A 20490-nucleotide genomic window follows, 5' to 3' on the forward strand; every position below is an offset into this window, starting at 1 on the left:
GGATAGGTCTATGAATAGGAAAGGTCTAGAGAGTTACGGCCCAAATGCTGGCAAATGGGACAAGGTCAGGTTGGGACGTCTGATCAGCATGGACAAGTTAGACACGAGGCTCTGGTTCTGCGCTGTATGACTCAAAGTGGAACATTAGGCTCGTTATCTGGATTTTAGAAATTATTTATTTTGGATAAATGACCACTTATTCAATACAGTGTACAAATTGACAGAATCATTTTGGTCTTACCTTTTCATTTTATATTAATTTATTTTTGTTATTTGACATCATGTTGATTCAGCCTGCTGTTTATTGAACATGCTTGTGGCACCCATCTATATTGATGTAATGATGACTTCACTTCAGGGATACTTCATTGGCTGTTAAATATTTTGGGTGTAAGGAGAAAATGAAAGGCATTAAAGAAATAGAAAATACTTTATTGCACAATCTGATTATGCACTTCTGACTACCCACTGGTTTGTTTGATGAGCATTTGTTGGATTACCGTCACCATTACTTGATTTTAGTTTGAACTAGTTAAATTTTGAGTCCGTCTAGTATAGTGGACTGTTGCTTAATGAAACTGTTCTGCAGGAATGGTCTATAAAAGACCTAAATCTGATTGATGGCATATGCATCACACTAAAGAAAATATCTGAACCCCTGATATTACAAATCTGTTTAAATCCTTTGAGCAAACCTTTGATTTGTTCCTCCTTGCCTTTTATTTTTGCTTGGGCATCCATTGTGATTCTTATGCCATTGTGAAGCTCAATGCTTTCCTAATTTAAGATTCCCTCTGATGCAAATTATTTGCAAGTTATTGACCATAGGCACTCAGACTGTGCTGTGTGCAGGAAGACTACTTTTATACGCTTGTAAATGTTTGTTCTAGTTGTGTGAATAACATGCATGCTAGTGAACTGGAACTTAATGAAATTACTACTTTCTCTTTTCCTAACTTCATATTAAGCCACACTTTTATTTTCTTAGTATTCCAGAAGCATTGCTTTCTAAAACCTGTTTAAATATTGTGGAGCAGAAACCAAATGTAGTTCATGATACAGGTCAGTATCTTTCCAAACAGATTCAACTGCATGAATGAATTGTGTTAAACTGTGGACTAATAATAGCTGGCTGTTGGGACTTCACTTCAGTGGTTCTCTGGATGAAGGAAGTAAATCTGATTTGAAATATTTTGTATCAATCCTCGGTCAGAGTACAATGCTGTTGACTTGCGTGTCTAATTGAATTGCCGCTACCTGTGTTGAGTGCTAATCATCTTATGCCTTTTTCAGTTAAAATATATTTTGGGGTGAATTTTGTGTGACATTTTCACTATGTACAGCAGTGGCCATGTAGTAGAATTGTCATTTTCAGAGTTCTAGTAAAACTATAGAACCAATCAATTGATAAACATGATGATGCTTTAATGGCTCAATTTACTTCTGAGATTCTTGTCTGGTGTTGCACCAGCTATTTGCCCTCTTTATGCTGAGTTCAGTTTCCCAGTAGGATTCCTGAGTATAGTCTTTGTAATACTGATCCATTTTTTAAATTTTTGTGACTCTCTTGCTTTCCCGTCTGTGTATATCATAAGTCTCTTCCTCCGATGGTGATAGCACTTTTTTTGTATTCCATAGCCTCCTTTCACGACCATTAGCTTGGCGGGTAATCTTCCAAGTTGAACCTTGTAAAAACTATGAATGGCTAACAATTGAAGGGGATGTTGAGAGCACAGAATTAAAAGTTGGCACTTTATCAGCAAAACATAGGTTTCTATTGATATTAGATTCATTTGGATTACGGAAATATGGATTTTGGTGTGGTTGTGTTAATGGTTGGAATATGATGGAAGTACAACAAAATTCACAAAACATTGAAGCTGCTTTGTAATTGAGTCAGTGGTTACTAAATGATTGGCAGAGTGATAAATATGATTGTGGTGTTTTAATATTTTGTGAAGCAGGTCTGATTTCTGATTAAGTTTGAACCATTTTTCTCTCAAAAAGGAAACAAGTGAATGCATAAAGGGGCAATATACTGTGAAACAGTGCAACTAAACTTTGAATATGTGAAAAAGAAACTTTCGCATGGAAAGAATTTGTATCCCACAGGTAGAATTAAGCATCACGTTTGAAATTTTGTTGAATGTTTGTGGCCCTATAGGCAGCCGCTGAAATAACAAAACCAACTATAGAATTTCACTGGAATTGGGATCTGTACTTCACTAGGAGTTTGATACCTACTTTAGTGTTAAAACCTTAGTTTCAAAGTATCGTATGTAAGATTTGTTAGAGAACTCTTTCTTTCTCTAACTGGTTTGATTTCGCAGGCATTGTGCATCTATGATATATGATATACGATTGTATACCCAGCAACATTTCACAATGTTTTATGACATCCTGAACTTGTGAAAGTTATTTTATAAATGCTGCTTTGTTCTAATTAAATTGAAGCAGAGCCACTTCAATATTTGCTGAAATCAATATTAAAAGATGAATGTAATGTGTCAATTTGCTGTCCAGTGTGCTTAGGGAAATTTCGAGGTATGTAACATAGAAAACAAAATTCTGGAAGTATTTAGGAGGTCAGGCATCATCTGTAGAGAGGGAAGCAAGATCAACATTTTATTACATCAGGCTCAATTGCAAAAGGCTTTAACAAAGTGAATAAACAGGAAAAAGGAAAGAAAGGAAGATGAAATTAGATGGAAGGCCATAGAATCATAGGCTGAAAAGTCTGTTTCCACACTATCAAGTCTATACCGACCCCCTAAAGAGCCTCCCACCCAGCTACCCAATCAAAGTAATCCTGCATTTCCCATGGCTAATCCACCCAGCCTGCACATCCATGGATACTATGAACAATTTGGCATGGCCAATGCACGTGACCTGCACATCTTTGGATGGTGGACGAAACTGGAGAAACCAGAGGAAACCCATGCAGACATGGGGAGAATGTAAACTCTACATACATTAGGGTGGAATCGAACTTGGTTCCTTGAGGCAGCATTGCGAACCATTGTGCTGCCTAATCCGTGACACAGTGGAGGGCAGAAGACATTAAATGACCAAAAGAATATTTCTGAAAGGCAAAAGGGGATTATAATGGGACAAGTAAAGGAACAAAAGCACAGTCTGAAGGAGTAAATGGGAATCATTGTCAGTACTTGCTGTCTGAAAAGAATGATAGTTTTGATCTGAAATTGTCGAACTCATAGTTGGGCCTGGAATGTTCAAGTACCTAATCAAAAGATGAAGCACTGTCACTTCATTTCCACTGAGATCAGTGTGGAGCAGTAAATTAAAATGTCAGACGACAGGAGGTTAGCAGTTGTGTTTGTGCATGAACCATTTGTTCCATGAAGCCATTACCCAACTTGCCTTTGGTCACCCAGTAAAGAGGAAACTAAGTGTAAAGAAGTGTAAATAAATTGATGCTTTACTTGGAGGAAGTTCAGGGTTTGAGTGAAGATTTGTAGCTTGGGTGCTGGTTGTAGATGTAATGTTCACCGAGCTGGGAGGTTTGATAACAGACATTCAGTCCCCATACATCCTCAGTGCTGTGGATGTCACCTAGTAAGGGGATGAAACGTCTATTATCAAACCTCCCAACTCAGCAAACACATCATCACCCAAAAATTGGAGGTGATGTTTGATGCCCTGGATAGTGGGGAAGGAGTTGGTAAGAAAACAGTTGTTTGAACATTGCATGTAAAGTATTGTGGGAAGGACGAGCCTTATGGTGGTGAATAAAATATGCAAGCATAGGGAGTTCAGAGGGGAATAGTCTCTTGGAATGCTGAAAAAGGAGTGGTGAACTGGCAGAGGATTGTCTTTTGATTGCAGGAGCTGGGGGATAGAAGGTGAGTACAAGGAAAATTCTACTGTGGTTCAAGGAGGGAAAAGTGTGGAGAAATAAAATGGCAGAGCATCACAAAAAATTGTAGAGGTCTGTTTGACAGACATTGTTTACATGTAATTTTTTTTAAACTTCAGGCAGCCCTCATGAGGCTTTGAACCTCAGGGCTGTACTTAATGTATATCCTCACACAGGAGTTGCAACAAAACCTCTGAAGATGCCATCTTGACCGTATATTGGGATGGCAAAGTTGTTTTGTGTTGCTGTTTTGCTTAGATTGTGGGTCAGCAATTTGCATGCATTGGTTCCAAGAGTTTATGCAGACTGAGAAACTTGTGGGTCTGCAATTCTGCATTTGGGAAATTGGAGTTGGTTGTAGTAATGTAAATGTAGATTTTGGATCCCCGGATCTTGTTTTCCTGAGACTCAAACTAAATATGAGACAAATGTAACAGCACCTAACAGTGCTCACTTCTTCCGGCGCTGTATTACTTTTACGATTTCTCTCCTGTACATTTCCCTGTCTTGTTGCTTTCATTTTTTCTCGCTCTCTCTCTCTCTCTCTCTCACACACACACATACAGCCATGCTCACTCTGTCTTGCTCCCCTTGCCCTGAAATAATTTAGACAGCAATTCTTCTCATTTTCTAGCTATTTGTGTAAGCCCCAAATGGAGATGTTTGTCTTTTTTACATTATTTTGTTTAGATGTGTGAAGGATGTAATGGCTGAGATAGTTTGTAGAAATTGTATAAGCAATAGCAAACAGTGTAATTCATTTTGAACAGATATGCATTCTTTTGAGAAATAAAATCTCCATTGGAGAAATGTCATATTAGTGGCTAACTACAGTAGTTACAGGTAGTACAAGAATCTTGTAATGTTGGTAGAAATTTTAGTAGGATAGAGGGTTTAAAAATTGAGCGAAGGATGAACAAGAAAGTGATGGCGGAAGAAAGTAGATCATGAAAGCCAGGTAGTCCGAAGTATCAAAACACATTGTTGCGTTCTTGTAAAAGTTCTGACAATAAAGACATTGATAACAGTAAGTGTGGGTCCCTTAAAAGTAGAAACAAGAGAAATTATGATTGGTAAAAAGGAAATGACAGACAATAACACAAGATACACAACAAATTGTGATAGTCTGAAGGTCCAGTGTGAGCGAAGAACTTGCTTATAGTTGATTTCATGGGATGTTTTCTTTCATATTAATGATAGTTAAGTTCACCAGGTGCCCTAGAACTTAGGGCCTACTCCCAGGATTCTAAAAGAGGTGGATGGAGGGATAATGGGTGCATTGGTGTTGATCTTCATAAATACCCTAGTCTTTAAAACTGTCCACATAGGGGTTGGAAGGTAGCTGATGTATCCAGTTGTTCAAAAAGGGCAAGAGAGAGAGAGCACAGTCATCTTGTAAACTTTGAAAATCTCTGCCTAATAAATCTGGTTGAATAGTTTGAGGAGGTGACCAAATATGTGGATGAGGGTAGTGCAGTTGATGCTGTTTATATGGATTCCAGCAAAGTCTTTGACAAGGTCCCACATGGGAAACTGATGAAGAAGGTAAAAGGACATGGGATGTGGGTAACTTGGTAAGTTGGATCCAAAGTTCACATAGTGCCAGGAGGTAGAGAAGATGGTGAGTTAGATGGCTGTTTATGTAATTTGAAGCCAGTGTCTAGTGTCATAACACAGTGACTGATACTGGGTTCCTTATTGTTCATGATATAAAATGAAGTAGATTAATGTGACATAAGTTAGTATGAGATTCTATGAAGATTGGCCAGGTGGTTGATACTGAGCAAGAAGGTGTGAGCTACTGGAGGATATAAACTGAAAAGTCAGATGGACAGATCAATGGCAAATAGAATTTAACCCTGATAAGTGTGAGGTGATGCACTTTGGAAGAAAGAGCAAGGCGAGGGAGGGCTTGATGAATGCAGGACACTAGGAAGCTGAGAGGAACAGGGGGATTTTGGTGTGTTTGTCCACAGATCCCTGAATGTGACAGAGCAGATTTTTAAGGCAGTTAAGAAGGCAAATATGACATTTGTTTTTATTAGTCAAGGTATAAGAGCAAGGAAATTATTTTGGAACTCTGCAGAATTTTAGTTAAGGTGCAGCTGGAGTACTATGTGGAATTCTGGCTTCCACACTGTAGGAAGGATGTGATTTGTACTGGAAGAGTTGCAGAGGAGATTTACCAGGATGTTGCCTGAGATGAAGCGCTTTCTCTATGAAGAGAGGATGGATAAGGTCAGGTTGTTTGTGTCTGGAGCAGAGAAAGTTGAGTGTTCTGAGATGTATAAGATCATGAGGGGCATGGATAAGGTGAATATAAAGCAGCAGCTGCCCTTAGTTGAGGGGTCAGTATCAAGGGGATTTTAAAGTGAAAAACTGTTGGTTTATAGGGGATTTGATGAAAAGTTTTCTTACCCAGGTGGAGTGGGATCTGGGATGCATTGCCTGGGAAGGTAGTTGACCAGAGTAACTTCACAACCTTTAAAAAGTACCTTGGTGAGCACTTGAAATGTCATTCAAGGTTATGGGCGTGATGCTGGAAGGTAAGATTAGTGTAGATTGTCAGAGATAGTAAGAACTGCTGATACTGGAGTCTGAGATATCAAGGTGTGGAAGTGGACGAACACAGCAGGCAGGCAGCATTAGAGGAGAAGGAAAGCTGATGTTTTGGGTTGGGACCCTTCTTCAGAAACGCCGACTTGAGAAGTCAGCTTTCCTGCTCCTCTGATGCTGCCCGGCCTGCTGTGTTTCTCCAGTTCCACACCTTGTTATCTTTGTATAGATTGTGTAGCTTTGATAGTACAGACTGGATGGGCCAAAGGGACTCTCCTCTGTACTAAGATTCTATGATTGTAGATCAGTTATCCTGATGTCAATAGTAGGAAAATGCAAGAATCTTTTATTATGGCAACTGGATGCATAGAAAATCACATGATTAGGCAGAATCAACAGAATTTTAAGAAAGGTAAACTTGTGACAAATCTTGTGGAGATTTTCATGCAGCTCGATAAAGGGGAAGCCAGCAGACACATATTTTGATTCTCAGCCGGTATTCATTAAGCTGCCATAGTGTTGTATAGCATAATGCAAAATGGACAGATTTCTGACATATCTTTTAACTTGAAACTGGACACCCACGTGATGCTAGACACATCAGCGGCAAATTTGTATTCAGCCATGCTCTGTAACTTGATGGCCTGATATATTCCCCCCTCAACTCTTGTCTCATTGAAGAATGCAAAGGGCTTGTCAGGCATGCCTAAAAATGAGCTGGCACCCTGGTGAATCAATAATACAGGGCAACAGCCATGCTAAGCAGTGGAAACAGTGATCAATACACAGCTAAGCATCCCCACATCCATCGGATAAGAACGAAGCTCAGTAGTGATGCCACATCCAGTCATGAATCATGATGGACAACTCAACGTATATCAAGAAGAGGCAGCTCCACAAATATCCCCATCAATGATGAGGGAGCTACCACGTAAATGTAAAAGATAAGGCTGAAATATTTGCATCCATCTTCAACCATCAGCGCCGAATGGCTGATCCATTTCTGCCTCCTCCTGAAGTCTCTGCCATTACAGATGCCAGTCTTCTAATTTGAACTACTCCATGTGATATGAAGGTACCACTGAAGGAGCTGGATATTGCTAAGGCGATATCTCAGGACCTGGGAACAATCCATTTAAGACTTGTGTTGCAGAATTAGCTATGTCCCTATCCAAGCTGTTCCAGTACAACTATAACACTGGTATCTACCTGACTGTGAAAAATGCCCAATTCAAAAAGCAGGGTAAATCCAACCCAGCTACTTAATCCTATATTGATGTATTGTCTTTCATCAGCATAGTGATGAAAAGAATCATCGACAATATCATTAAGTGGCACTTGCAAATGAATGACACCCTGATTGGGCCCCAGAGGGGAGGTGAAAGTGATTTGCTTTTAAAAGTCAAGTTGAAATTTGATTGTGGCCTCAAGGAGACCTAGCAAAACTGGAGTTAGTAGGAATCTGGCAGAAAACTCTGTGAGTTGGAGACATACCTACTTCAGAGGAGATGGCTGTGGTTGTTGTAAGTCCATCATCTCTGCTCCAGAACACTACAGGTGTTCCTCATGTTAATGTTATCGGTCAGACCATCTTCAGCTGCTTCATCAATGTCCTTCCCTCCTCCATAAGGTCACGTGGGGATATTTGCCAAAGATTACACGATATTCATCGCCATTTTTGTCTCGTCAGTTACTGACGTCACCTGTGTCCGTATGCAGTAAGACCTGGAAAACATCTAGGCTTGGATGTGTGGCGCACATGTTACCTGCCACTTGAGTGCCAGGCAATGACCTTTTTCTACATGAGAAAACTTATCCCTTGCCTCACCCCACCCACACTGATTTCTAGAACTGGGATTCATAATCTTAGAATAAGGAGTCAGTGATTCGTGACTGAGATGATGAGAAATTGCTTCATGTAATTGCTTCTTTGAAACTCTGTAACCCATTGGGTTTTAGATACTATCAATGCATACATGATACCAAGAATCAAGTAATTTGAGAATACAACAGGAAAGTAGAATTGATATGGATGTTCACACGATTTTAGTGAATGAGTTAAACAGGTTTGAGGAGTTGAGTGCCCTACTCTTCCTCATTTCTACATTCTTAGTCTGTGTTAATGTTTATTCTTGACATAAACAGCAGTCTTTACTCTTGTGCCCATTCTGTTCCCATACCCTATTGTTCTCCTTTCCTTTAGCCACTTGTCTAACCTGTTTAACTGATTTAAAATTTGCTGCCAAATTGGTGAAGCTAAACCAATGACAATATGGAATGATGTATTTTGACCATAAATAACTGTTGAGCTGTATTATCTCTGTCCTCCTTGTTCCAGGTTTTGAAAACAGAGCAAAGGGAAGTTCTTACATTTTGGTGGAATCTGACCGAGCATCTCCCCACTCTGTAATCAAGTTGCAGTGAAACATTCTGTATTCTGTCCACGTACTTTTGAATACATAACTTTATAACCACAGTAACCGCTAGATTAGGTCAAATGTTGATCTGTGATTGCCTATGAAAGTTTGTGCTCGCTACAGGAAGGGATGTTATTGCCTTTCCCAGTGAGAGCAAGGGATTATTCCCATGTTATAAAACAGTAAAATGTGAAGGATATTTCTTAATATTTAGTATGGATTCAAAGATGACTCTATTAAATGCAGATTTTTCAAAATAACCAATTGTTGTCTGAAAATAACATTTCATATTGGTGTTGGAAAACATGGTGGAAAATCGTTATTACAGAGCACATGCAACTAAAAACTGGAGATATTCACCCTAACCAGTTCATGTCGGCATTGTATTTTTTTTAAAGAATCTCTACAGTGTGGAAACAGACCCTTTGCCCAACAAGTCCACACTGACCCTCAGAGCACCCCATCCTGACCCACCCCCCCAGAAACCCACCTAGCCTGCGCATCTTTGGACTGTGGGATGAAACCTGAGCACCTGGAGGAAACCCATGCAAACACGGGTAAAATGTGCAAATGCCACACAGACAGTCACCCAGAATTGAACCCAAGTGGATATTGCTAACCACTGAGCCACCATGTCACCCCATCCAACTACCTTTACTCTCTCTATCTTTACTCATTTAACATTATCAACATAACCTTATTCATTTTTTCTATTTTTTAAATTGTAGAAGTCATTTGTGGTGTGATTGGGACTTGCTGGCTGCTCCGTCCCCACTCGGAAGATGATAATGAACTGCTACCTTGGGCCACCACAGTTCATTTAGTGTAGGTATACTCACAGGGCCATTAGGAAGTTAAAGACTGGCTCAGCAACACTGAAGGAAACATGGTAAATTTTCAAGTCAAGATGGTGAGTGGCTTGGATGGGATGTTGTGATTGTGTTCCCATGTACCCAGTGTCCTGATAGCAGTGATTATGGATTTGAAAGATGCTGACTAAGGAGCAGTAGTGTTCTTCTGCAGTGCACCTGTGCGTACTTTTGCCATGAGTGTTATTGGTGGTTCGGAGTGGATATTGTTGGATATTTTGCCAATCAAGCAGGCAGTGCTTACCTGGGCGTCATGATTGCCGGAGTTGCAGTTATTCAGGCACATTCTATTGCACTCCTGACTTGTACCTCGTAAATGGTAGGTGGATCAGGAGGTGAGTTACACGCTACAGGTTCCTAGTCTCTGACCTGCTGTTCTAGCCCAGTATTTATTTGGCTGGTCCAGTTCCGTTTCTGGTTAATAGTAACCTCCAGGATGGTGGTGAATGCCTCTGCTTGCTGAGTGTCAACCCACTTAGGAGATTTGCCTTGGAGAAAACACCACATTCATGATTTTTGCCCTGCCAGGTGATGCCTAGAATGCACCACAAACTGTGAATTCGGAAGTTACATTTCTTTTCCATGATTGCAGTAAGTCCTCAAATGTTTCACAGATTTACAACAAAGTTCTGAGAACACAGGCCTCCTGCACCTCCACTCCCAGACCTCAGCACTTAGCTGGCCCCTGTTCCGTAGGGACCTCTCACTGCCATCACCTACTTAGCCATTCTCACTGCTCCTCCAATCAAAGGTAGTTTCTCTCCCAGAGATAGTAGGAACTGCCGATGCTGGAGAATCTGAGATAACACAGTGTGAAGCTGGATGAACACAGCAGGCCAAGCAGCATCGGAGGAGCAGGAAAGCTTGACATTTCAGGTTGGGACCTTTCTTCAGAAATAGTTTCTCTCCCACATATGTTGCTGACGGACTAACTGGTGAAGATCAAACAAAGTCAGGGAGATATTCTATCTGACAGGAGTACAGTTAACAGTCGGGTTTAACCTCAGTGAATGTTGATTTTCTTTTCTTGGTGAGTGCTTTACCATCTGATTTCAGGAGAAAAACTTTATAAATGCACCTAAACAATTCACCCTCTATTTTAAATGTGCCGATATTATTTCTGGTCTCACTTTCTAACGACGATCCATTTGATCCATCCCCATTGGAAGTATTGAACCAAAATCACCCTTCCAATTTCTTATTCTCTTTGCTCCCACTATTGCATGTTTGCATTAGGTTCGTTGCAGTAAAACACAGGTTCGTGCTGGGAGGCAGACTTTCTGGCTGATAGTAGATAAATGGTTCAATGTTTGAATTCAATCTATTTTTTATGAAGTGTTACCTGTTTTCACGCTTCCTGGTTTATGCTGAGATGAAAAAGCTGGATTTAATACAGATGTGCAATGCTAGCTTTGAATGGAGGAAAACAGATCTTCACAGGCAGAGAATTACTAGTAGCTCACTTTAATGTTGAATTAAGTTAGTATGTCAATGTTCATATGTATCTCTTTTAGTCATAACTAATTTTAAAATTAAGTCAAAGCCTAGTTTTTGACCTCTTGTTGATACATTGATCTGGCTGTTTCCTTGCCTGCCTTATGTGGGTATTTTGCAAGATATCTGGAGTTTTAATTATTTTTGACATCATTTTGGAATGATTTATGAAAAGTTGGTATTCATCTATGGTTGAATACAGGTTAGTGTAACTCATTTATTTGTACAGTTTCAAGATAATCAGTCGAAGCAAATGCAAAGTGGCTAGCTGCTTCAAATCACAGAGGAAGTTGAGCATCGTGTGATACTACAGCACTGATAAATATTTCTGAAAATATCCAATAATTTTTCTGCTTGCATCAGCATTCTCCTTGTCGTTTTATGGGAAATAAACAAGAAGTTTAGTTTTTTTGGATGAAGTAAATGTTTACCTGAATTCTGTGTTGCTGTTGGTGATTGCATTAGCCATTTATCGTTCCAGTTAGTGCTGATTCAAGAACTAAATTAATTCGATGATTCAGCTGCTGGGGTATTCTAAAGTGCGGGGTGTTTCTTATGAGAGTAGCTTGATCTCAGACTGCAGATCTGATATGCCAGATTTCTGAATCAGCAGAGTTCAATATGCTGACACCAACAGACTCGTCTTACTATGACCATTTGCTTTGAACCTTTTGTTGTTTTCAGGCATATAATATGCATCATTTCCTGCTGAGTGTTCCTAATTTGATTTTACATTTATTTGAGTTTAAAAGCAGATTGTGTTTGTCTAATTAGGTTACTTGTGAAACTTGTATGGTAAATGACAGAGGCAGCTTCTTTCTAGTCAGTGTTTATCATTGAATCATCAATGTAGATATGTTTTGACTGGGTTTTGCTTTTTTATCTTATCATACTTGCAGAAATTATAGTTTTATATGTAATGAAGTGTAAGGCCAACCTCTTTTTCTATTTCCCTAGTCCTGTAAAAATTAGCCTGGTTTAAAACCAGTCACAAAATAAAAGTTAAGAATTAAACCAAGTGTAAGTTTTGTGCATATAGTTAATTTTAAATGATTTGTTCAGAAACCTGCCACATTATCATAGAAATCTATTTATGCTAGATGGCATTACATCTTGTCACTGCCCAGTCAGGGAGTATCAAATATTGGCAAGAATTTGGACAAGTATATTCATGAGCTTTTTATTGTGTTTCCTCTAGAGGGCTGCCAAAGGTAGAGGTAGCAGTTCATACCCACAATACAGCCACATGCTGGCATCTTGATCATGATGGTCTTCTGAACCCAGCTAGGATCTACAGGAATTGGGGTCATTCAAGTCCCGTCTGCCTTGTAATACCTGATGCAATTGAGTTCTGTCAACCATAACAACACCTTCCTCCAGCTCAGTGACCTCACCAAGAAAAATAAATCAATGTCCAAATAACTGCTCCTGTTTCCTTGGTTCCTCAGCATCAATCACATCACCTCATTGCTTGCCCCATTTGTGCAGAGGAAAGCACAACACACATGGGTGTTGCGGTGCACTCTGAGCATCCTCCAGTATGATCCAGACAATCAGGCTGCTTCAATCTGCAGAACCGCACCACCAGAAGCCCCACTGTCTGCTCCATCATAGTCTTCATCAGACCAACTTGAAAGTGTCAAGTAACCAGCTGAGTGATGTCCAAAAGAGAATGCCTGCTGCACTCTGAATCCTTTCCCATTCCAGACCCACATTAACCATTCTATTTTCCACTGCATTCATAAAAGTCCATAATCATACTTTCATGACCTATGGTGCAGCGATTGATTTTTTTTTCATTCGCTCTCTCGCTCCGTAGCAACTTTGGAAGTTCCGCAAGTGATGGGGTGCTTTTGACCAGCACTCACCTGTTTTTAAGTTATTATTGCTATCTTCTGCATCACTGAGATGACAGCATCACTTTAGCTAGCAACAATGCCATTATGCAATCCAGCTTTTGAGTAACTTTTGAAGTCTAAGCACATTCACTGCACGTACATTTATAAACGCAAAGAAATGTTTTGATAGGAAATGTGGTTTCACATGCTTGCACTTTAAGTGTCCCCAATAATGTTGATGTGACCTGCCCTGGGCATTGTCCCACCCATTTTTTTTAGTTGTATTGTGCATCAAGAGACTAGCAAACGATGACAGAGATACGGACTGCAAGCTGCATTCCATCAGCACTGGGCCCCTGAGTAGTAGATAATCCCATGTCCCAATTTACCTTTCACTTTGCCTCCAATTGTCCTCCCTACCCTTTGAATCCTGATATTACACCTTAATGATGTCCTCCCTGCTTTTCAGTTCTCCCTCTGTGGAGGCCATGGTGGTGGTCACTGACTTCTCACCGTACAGAGTACCAGACATTACTGGTCTTTATACCCAAATACAACTTGTATTTTCTCCTATCATAGAGTCATACAACACAGAAACAGACACTTCAGGCCAACCAGTCCACGCCAACCATAATCCCAAACTAAATTAGTCCCACCGACCTGCTTGTGGTCTATATCGCTTCAAAACTTTTAAATGTTGTAATTGTGCCCACATCCATCACTTCCTCAAGAAGTTCATTCCACAAGTGAAATTGCAATTTGTTCCCATTTCCACAAAAGCCTATGCTCCCCCCACCTTTATTTTCTTTCTTTCTCTCTCCCCCCCCACCACACACACGCACACGCATGCAAACATCTTAGTGAACAGCAGTTGGACACCCAGGATTTTGGTTGCCCTTGGTATGACCGCTAGATCCCTGACCACCCTCTTTGCAGCTACCTAACTGACGGTGTATCGTTTTCCTGACATGGCACTGGTCTTCCAACATGGGCTGTCACCAAATTTGTGGCTGTGCACGAACTGTGCCCTGGCCCACTGTGCTAGGATCCCTGTCTGGCACTGTGTTGCTTACACGGTTGGCACATGGTGTAGGTGTTAGATTGACATCTTTCTTGTGTCCCTGGACAGATTCCTAATGGCAAATAGGTAGCCTGCTTTGGTGCAAAAGAGCACAGCGCATTAACACTACAACTGGAGCCAGAAACTAACAGGCATGGCAAGCCAAGGCTAGGCATAGATTCTGAGAGTATGCAAGTAGGCAATGAGTGAGCAAGCTGCCCTGAGATGCAGCCTGGTCCAATCTGTGAGCAGGGTACCTGTCCCTGTATGAAGTCTTCCTGTTGCAGCCTTTCAACACTATTTGCTAGTGCACCTTGCAATGCAAGTCTGTTCTTCCTAATCATCCTGCAAGTGGAGTGGAGAGATGGTGTGATGCATTGGTAAATACTGGATGCCATGGTTTGTTGAAGAGAAGTATGTATGGCTGGTGCCAATGAATTGTGCCCTGTGTTGCAGTTTGGTCCTGACCCACATGAAGGCTTTCTGCAGACAGTGGTGAGCTGAAGTTGTGATTTCCACACCATGATTTTTTTGATGCCTGGCTCCTTTGACACGTTTTGGCAAAATAGCTGCATATTCAGTTGGCAAGTTGCCATATTAATAAGGAGTTTTAGAACAATAATCCCCTTTGATTGGCAGCTTGCCACTGTCTAGTGATAAACTTGTCTCACCGCTTGGCAAAACCATAAAAATGGAACAAGGTGCTGCTGGTGCTGAGATGTGCTTTGCTGGACTTAATGCCTGATTGTGGCATAATCATGCCATAGTCTACAATGCTCGGACACCTAGAAGATTCTGCCTACAGTACATATTTGGAGATTGTTATACATTGGATGACATTTTATTAGATTATTAATTTTCTTAGCAAATAACTCTTAAACAAATGAAAACTATAATTAACACTGTTGAATGCTATCTAGCTTTTAATCTTTAAATTCATTATGGAATGACTGCTTGGCAGAAATTTCCCAAAATTTCAGACTACATTTTTTAAGCAAAGAAAAACAGTTGCATTTTGAATTTTTACAGCTCCATTGTGGAATAATCTTCTAGCTGTTTAGAGCTTCAGCAGCCTAGTGTGATCTGCCCTTGCTGTTGCAATTTTGACAGCACTGCTAGAAGTTGGTGAGACTTGGACATCACTCAGTGAGATAAGGGAATAAATAGTGGAATAGACCCGTGTACGCTTTTTGTTTTTTTCATGAATGGATTATAGGCGATCATAATCGGCACGATGGCTCAGTGGTGAGCGCTGCTGCTTCACTGCGCCAGGGACCATTGGGCAACTGTCTGTGTGGAGATTCTCCTGTGTCTGTGTGGGCTTCCTCGGGGTGCCCCAGCTTCCTCCCACAGTGTAAAGATGTGCAGGTTAGCTGGATTGGCCATGTTAAATTGACCGTAGTGTCTCGGGATGTGCAGGCTGGGTGGATTAACCATGGGAAATGCAAAATTACAGGAATGGGGTGGATCTGAGTGGGATGTTCTTCGGAGGGTCATTGTGAACTTGATGGGATGAATGGCCTACTTACACATTGTTTTGGGACTCTCTAATTCAACGATTATACAATTATGAATTTAGAATAGGGTTGCTAGGCATTTAGTTTTAGTTGTGTGAAAGATTGTTGCTTTGGAATACACCTGATCAGACTGATGATGATCAAATGAGGACAACATCTTGTTGGAATGTTTTGACTGATATTCAACTAAAATTTCATCAAGGTGTAGTCTTTTTGTTTTGTAGTAAATGCAAGTTAAAACAATTGCTAATTTGAATCAAAGTTTTCCAATTGATATTATACCACATACATATAATTAAATAATGGTGGAAATACACAGCAGATCTAGTAGCATTTGTAAAGAGAATGTATTTAAATTTTCATTTGTTGTCCTTTATTAGGATTGAAACTGTTCAAATCTTTATCTTGTTACACGACATGTCTTGTGATTCCAGCATTTATATTTTTATTCCAGAATTTCATAATTTTTATTTCTTCTTTGTTCTTTGTGTTGCATGTGTAATGACATAACACACAGTACATGTTCCCCATTGAAATGGAAGTAAAATCTATTGTTTGTTAAGTTTGAATTTATTTTGTTTTTACTGAATAACAATTAGAGTTTAGTTTGAAGAGTTCAGATATTGGGATAACCTATTGTATCACAGATAAATATTGCCAGGGAGGGAGCATAATGCACCATTAACTTGCGTCGGCTCAGCAGGCACTATGGTAGTTTTTGTTTCAATTTCTTGCCTACAGATACACTGAATCTTCTTTCCACTCCAGAAAAATGTTTAAGCAGGAAGCCCTGGTCTCCAGTTACTTTTAATAGTTAGCCATTCAAACTTCGCATGTGCAGGTTCCAGTTAGTAGTTAATATCTGAACAATTATGTCACATCACATCTTTTGAGAATGAGTACTACATAATCTATTACATATTGTGTTAGCGATTACTTATGCTTGAGAATAGCATGGTGTGGTTTTTTTTTCTGTACACTGATCTTTGAATAAATTCTCATCTCCCCTAAAGTGTTCAGTTGGAATGGTGATTAATATTTGAACAAATAAGGTTCAATGGCTTTAAAAAATTGTTAATGTTTGGAGATTCAGCACTGCTGTAACTAGAGTAGTTTACATTGTGTCTAGGAGTCTGACACTGGGGAGATTCCTGGGAGAAAAAAAATTAACATTAACAGAGCATCATTGCAGTTCTTCAGTGACTTTATTCTAGCTATGTATTTTTAGCTGTTTTGCCCGTTGGATCCAATTATTTCTTCTCCACCCTTAATTAACACTAAAAGTTTTAGAAAAGCACATTGGATCGGATATTAAAAACAAAAAGAAAAGTTTCTTTGACCCCTGTGGATGTGTTCTTTTAATAATGAAAGTATGTTCTGCTCCATTGTGAACTCTAACCTCCTATTTTGTATTTTGAGTAACAGATACATGTTCTGCAAACCTGAAATTGAAAATCTGATGAACATTCATTCAGCTTCTACTTTCAATTCTATTGTACTTCACCTGCCCTTCAAACCCTTCCCCTCCCACAACTTGTGGGACTTTAACAGTTCTGCATCGTAGAGTATTATCTCAGTCTGTACTTCATCTCAATTGTCTGCAGGCCTCTTAGCAACCAGATATTTGTCTATCTCCCTTTATGAAAGAACTGATGAATGCAGCGTCAACAACTTTTGTTGGGAGTCAGTTTCATATGACTAATACTTAATGTAGTAGGTTAATAAAGATTTACTACTTTGATCCCGTGCTGTCAAGTTATGCATGGACAATCTGGAGATGGTCTGTGTTTCTTGGTGTTTTGAAGATTGGCCTCACTGAAATGTTGAGCCACTAGACTTATGGCTTCTAAATTCTTTATTTTTCAATTGCTTTGGCTAGCATTTCATCATGTACTCCTATGCATTTAAAAGAAAAGAATACTAATTTGTATGACATTTTAAATGTAGGAAACAATTCTAATGGTTGAATAACAGTGTGGAGACCAACAGTCTTTGTTTCACAGTTTCTATTTATTGGATCTGTGATAAAAAATTAAATGCAATTCCTATTTTGGAGATGAACTCCTCTTGTGTAGGACTCCTGTTGCAAGATATTACTATATTACTATATTTTTATATATTTAATATTGTTAATATGGTGTATTTTATACCTCTGGTTACCTTGTAAATGACCTTATTTGTATCTGAGTGCTGGGCAACTTATTTGTAAATCATTATTGACTGCTCAAATTAAACTTTAAGAGACCCTAAATTAGCTCTTATGTACACCTAGTTGCCTTCAGCAAAATATTAGGCTGCCTTATTGCTTGATCGAGATTTTAAAAAAGTTTACTTCACAGCCATTGTGCAAATCGTATTATATACTGATTTGTACAGTGCATTACCTAGTTATCTCCTCCACTTGCCAAACAGGAATCTGTTTTACATTTTATGATTCTGGAACAAATGCAGCAAGGGGAGCAGTCGGTCAATTCAAACTTCTAACTAATGGCTTTCCTTTATAGTAGTGATTCTAGCAGCAGTTCCAGTGATGAATCTCCAGCAAGATCAGTTCAGTCTGCTGCAGTCCCTGCACCACCAGTTCAACTCACAACACCTGTGGAAAAGGATGAACCACGTAAGAGCTATGGAATCAAAGTCCAAAATTTGCCAGTCCGCTCTACTGGTGAGTAAATACATCATTTCAAAGTATTTGAACCGTTGGGAACTAAAGCTTTTTTTCCAGATCTATTTTACATAACTCAATTTCTAGAATTCTGAAGAAGTCATATGAGACTCCAATCATTAACTCTAACTCTAACTAGTTTGTACATTCTCCGTGTCTGCATGGGTTTCCTCCGGGTGCTCCGGTTTCCTCCCACAGTCCAAAGATGTGCAGGCTAGGTGGATTGGCCATGCTAAATTGCCCGTAGTGTTCAGGGGTGTGTGGATTATAGGCGAATGGGTCTGGGTGGGATGCTTCAAGGGGCGGTGTGGACTTGTTGGGCCAAATGGCTTGTTTCCACACTGTAGGGAATCTAATCTTTCTTGACAGATGCCGCCACACCTGAGTTTTTCTGGGTACTATTTTTATTTCACAACTCCAGCACCTACAATTTTTTTGCTTATACTTAACTCAGTTTCTGGAATATATGTGACATTGTTTTTAAAAAGTTATAAGAATTATCTGGCAACCAACTTCAGATACTTTCTTTAAAGGCTAGAATATTTAAACTTATGGAATACTGTAACGTTATATTTGGAAATCATCATGCAATGTTTAGAATGGACAAGTTTCATCATGGTGCTTAACAGTATTTTAACTTCAGTGCACAGATTGTTTTCAGTTTTTAAATTAGGTACTTTAATAAAATTTAAATTACCAATTGGCAGCTTCTTTGCTATTTGTATTCAGTGTGACCTCTTTAATCAATCTTGTGAGAATTGCAAAATTTTTCTGTTCTAGATATGATTTTCTGAGGAAAATGGTGGCTACTTAAATTTGACATAAATTGTAGAGGAAAAGAGAAGACATCATGCGGTTTTTATGTGGAAATTATCTTAACAGAAGTCAAAATTTGTTTATAGGTTGGAAAATAAGTGAAAAGGATCTAAGGCGGCTACAAAGGGATATGGATATGTAATGTGAGTGAACAAAGATCCAGCAAGTGGAATATTGTGTGGGAAAATGTGATATTATCTGTTTAGTAAAGGAGATAAATAAAAAAGAAGCATTATAATCTAAATGTTGGGAGATTGCAGAGTTCTGAGATGCTGAGGTTATTGTAGTGCATGAATCAATAAGGACTGGTATGCATGACAACATGTAATTAGGAATGTCAGTAGAACGTTATCATTTATTGTAAGGGGAATTTGTACGCAAAAGTAGAAAGGTTATGTTTCAATTGTACGGTGCTCGGGTTGGATCACATCTGGAGTATTGTGTACAGCATTGGTCACCTTATTTAAGAAAGGATGTAAATTAATTGGAAGCAAAGGTTTACTAGATTGATATTTGGATTGATCAGATTACCTCATAATAAAGGGTTGGATCAGCTAGATTTGTATCTGCTGGAGTTCAGAAATGGAAAATTTCATTTGAAACCTGAGTCAAATGAATTGGATATGGAGAGAATATTTCCTGTTGTGGGAGATTCGAGATATCACCCATTTAAAACAGATGTGGCAAAATTATTTCTCAGGATCGGGAGTATTTGGTGCACTCTTCCTGAAAAGCAGTGGAAGCAGAGTCTTTGAATACTTTTAATGCAAAAGTGAATAGATTCTTGGTAAGTTTGAAAGGTTACGAGCAGTAGCTATGATTAAGGACTTCAGAGCACAGTCAATTCAGACAAGGAGTTGTAGAGTCGTACAACATGGAAACAGACTCTTTGGTCCAACCAGTTTATGCCAAACATAATCCCAAACTAAACTAGTGCAACCTGCCTGCTCCTGGTCCATATCTCTCCCAGCCTTTCCTATTCATGTACTTATCTAATTGTCTTAAACGTTGCAAATCCACATCCACCACTTAACTCAGGAAGTCAGTTCCATACTTGAAACAAATTTGTCCCTTGTGTCTCCTCTCACCTGTAAAAATGCACCAGCTACTCTTGAAATCCTCCATCCTAGGGAAATTAATTCTATCTGTATCCCTCACTGTTCTCTTAATTTCAATTAGGTCATCTCTCAACCTCCTACCCTCGGGGAAAAATGTCCCAGCCTTTCTTCGTAACTCAAACCTTCCATATCTGGCAACACCCTTACAAATCTCTTCCAAACCCTCTGCAGCTTAATAATATCCTTCCTATAACTGGGCGACCAGATTGGAGACAGTTCTCTAGAAGAGGCCTCACCAATGTTCTGTACAACCTCAACGTGAC

General features: G+C 39.4%; 1 protein-coding gene across 7 annotated transcripts in view; it reads left to right on the plus strand.

Annotated features, from left to right (window-relative positions):
- spen (spen family transcriptional repressor) overlaps window positions 1–20490 on the plus strand; it is a 97615-nt gene that overhangs the window by 45092 nt on the left and 32033 nt on the right. For 5 of the 7 annotated variants that reach the window (XM_048561148.2, XM_048561151.2, XM_048561150.2 and 2 more), the window contains one exon: window positions 18133–18293. In XM_048561148.2, coding sequence (XP_048417105.2) covers window positions 18133–18293 — 161 coding nt within the window. The remainder of the gene's footprint in view (window positions 1–18132; window positions 18294–20490) is intronic. The other 2 variants (XM_048561149.2, XM_059638067.1) reach the window with 1 other exon arrangement.

This window comes from Stegostoma tigrinum, chromosome 28 (genome assembly GCF_030684315.1).
Source record: "Stegostoma tigrinum isolate sSteTig4 chromosome 28, sSteTig4.hap1, whole genome shotgun sequence".
Classification (NCBI taxonomy): Eukaryota; Metazoa; Chordata; class Chondrichthyes; order Orectolobiformes; family Stegostomatidae; genus Stegostoma; species Stegostoma tigrinum.